The 2,500-nt window shown below is 38.5% G+C and overlaps 1 protein-coding gene across 2 annotated transcripts in view; it reads left to right on the top strand.

Annotated features, from left to right (window-relative positions):
* The window catches only part of LOC137971039 (NADPH:adrenodoxin oxidoreductase, mitochondrial-like), a 42,580-nt gene that overhangs the window by 13,180 nt on the left and 26,900 nt on the right, over positions 1 to 2,500 (top strand). For both annotated transcript variants that reach the window (XM_068817759.1, XM_068817760.1), the window contains exon 16: positions 242 to 1,245. In XM_068817759.1, the coding sequence (XP_068673860.1) occupies positions 242 to 384 (143 nt within the window). In that variant the 3' untranslated portion in view covers positions 385 to 1,245. The remainder of the gene's footprint in view (positions 1 to 241; positions 1,246 to 2,500) is intronic.

Genomic DNA, 2,500 nt, shown 5'->3' with positions numbered 1-2,500 from the left:
AACAACAACACAGAGCGAGACACGATTGGTTTTGAGTTTTGCCCGGCTCTGATTGACCGAGAAGAATGTGACAGGAGGTTTGGTCAAACTGGTCTCGTATTTGTGTTTTTCAAGTACGTGCTGTGCAATACAGACAAATTTCCGTCGTGACGTGATATCGTGGACTAGCTCAGCTGCTTTGCTGTACCTTCAAGGTGAGCAGTGTCGCCATTCTTTTTTTTCTTTTTTTTTTTTTTCGTAGGTGTTAGACCGGTTTTCTTCGATCAGTGGAATAAAATTGACCAAGTTGAAATGGAAAAAGGAAAAGAACTCGGAAAACCCCGAGAAAAAATCACCAGTGTACAAGAAATGATGAACATCGCTTATGAGGAGTGCACAAGATAGCACTGGCATAACTTGCCAACCAACAGCGTTTTTTCATTTGGAAAAAAAAAACTTTTCACTATAAATTAAGGGAGCTTTTATGCCACCTAGCCCCGCTTGGTGTAATCGAGTCTTTCTACCAGTTACAGTGAGCTGATTTGAAGCTTTTTGAGTAACTACAATTACAACAAGGCAGCCAGATGGAGTCTGTAATTAATGGCTCCTGTCTTGAAATCCTTCTGGGTTCACACTAGCCTTTCTCTCCCCCGAAAAATAGAGAAATTACGCCGGATCGAAAATACGCCTGCGTTTGCAGGCTAGGCGAAGTTTGATGTTGACAGGAAATAAACGCTCGCTGCCAGAGTTTTTCTTATTTCATTCACTCCTTTTCTCGGCTTTCGAAGTTATATCCCCGCCAAGAGTATGGGAACGAGAAGACATCACGGTGTGTCAAATTAATCGAAATGTGATTCATCTTGATTATTTTAAGTTTTAGTTTTGCGATACGTGTCCACTTTACTGACCTTTTACCATGAAATATTTCAAAGATATGGCTCCAGGGCAGGCTATCGCTGGTTTGCATGATTTTCTATCGTTATCTGAGGTAACAGCAGATTGACTCTGTAGAAAAAGTGTTTTTCGAACCTATTATTGGTGTCCTTTTGAATCCCTCCCGATAACATTGTTGCGTCCTCGGAACTGTTTACCTGATTTTAAGATTGCTCTCACAGTTGGTAGACACCTCCTCATTGAAGGAATGGGCGAAATACTAGAAAGGAGCCAGAATTACGCCTTTCTCACTCAACAATACTCCGGCTCCGCTCCGAGCAACTGAACCCTTTTATTACTCAGCTGTCAAATTACTCCGCCTCAGCCGCGAAAGTAGGTGTCTTTAGCCTTGATACATATTTGAAAATGGGCTTTTTCGTGGGTGATATACAAACTGTATATAGATATATATTTAAATCATTGGTAGAACTTAGCAACAATAGCATTAAATTTATATACCGTTTTTGTATATAAATAGTCGTTGCATGGAAAATTGATATTGTTTTTCATTTGATATCGTTTGTAGCTGTAACGGTGATCCAGGAGCTTGTCAAAAAATTTCGACTCTGTTATATGCAACTTAAGTTGCGGTTTCTAAGTTATGTGATGAATCTCGCTACTCGTTATCTGGTGTGCAGATAACAATTTGACGTCTTGTTGATTTGAGGTTTCACGAAAAGTAAGTAGAAACCGTTTTCTGTGAACTGAATGCGTCGCGAGCTATCGTCGAAAAAACAACTGGGATTTAAAACGCAGGCGTTGTCTGCGACAAATATGCAGGTAAAATCTTTTGTTTTGTTGAATTCAGATATATACTGCTGTTACCACAGACAGTAAATTTAGGTAAGTGATAGCTGGTGAGGGATACATTTGATGTTTTCGATCGCCATGACTTTTTAGCTCCTTGCTCATGGGAAGCGAAGCATTTTATTTGCGGCAATAGTCGTTATTTTGATGTAGCACCGCAGTGAAAATAGCCTTTTTGGAGCCACCAGACAGTCATAGTACGAAATTGTCGTTTCCTTAAAAGTCAGACCTTTAAAAATGTTTTTTTTTTTAATTGTGGTAAATTAAATATAGGATGCCGACCTTGCACGCTATTCCATTATTCTATGGTGTTTTCAAAGAGGAAATGTGCCATAGAATAGAGTTTTTAGCCGGGAAAAATGTGCCGTATACATGCAAGTGTATACATTGCAAACCAAACGAGATTATGTTTTTGCTTATCCTCAAATATAAAAAGAGTTCAAGTTAGTATTTATGCCACGTTTGCATTTGAATTCACTTTGACCACTTTCATGTTATCACCGTAAAATTCGCGATTAACCAAGACATTTCAAACGTGAATTTTCTCTTTTCGTACCCGCTCCATAGTTTAATAGTAGAACCCTCGTACACTTAGTTGCTTTTTTTGTTACGAAATGAGAGTGGATGTTTTAATCTCTATCACAATCATACGTTTCTTCCGTTGTAGGCGTATCATTACAAAGCTTTCCATTAAAATCACCGATATTTAATATACAAGAATCAACCCTTGGGGTAAATTTTCCGAGTCAGATTTAGTTTCAAAACAATGAATATATCTTTC

Source organism: Montipora foliosa, chromosome 9 (assembly GCF_036669935.1).
Source record: "Montipora foliosa isolate CH-2021 chromosome 9, ASM3666993v2, whole genome shotgun sequence".
Taxonomy (NCBI): Eukaryota; Metazoa; Cnidaria; class Anthozoa; order Scleractinia; family Acroporidae; genus Montipora; species Montipora foliosa.
The sequence above is the reverse complement of the archived record's forward strand: the minus strand, read 5'-3'. Positions and strand labels throughout refer to the sequence as shown.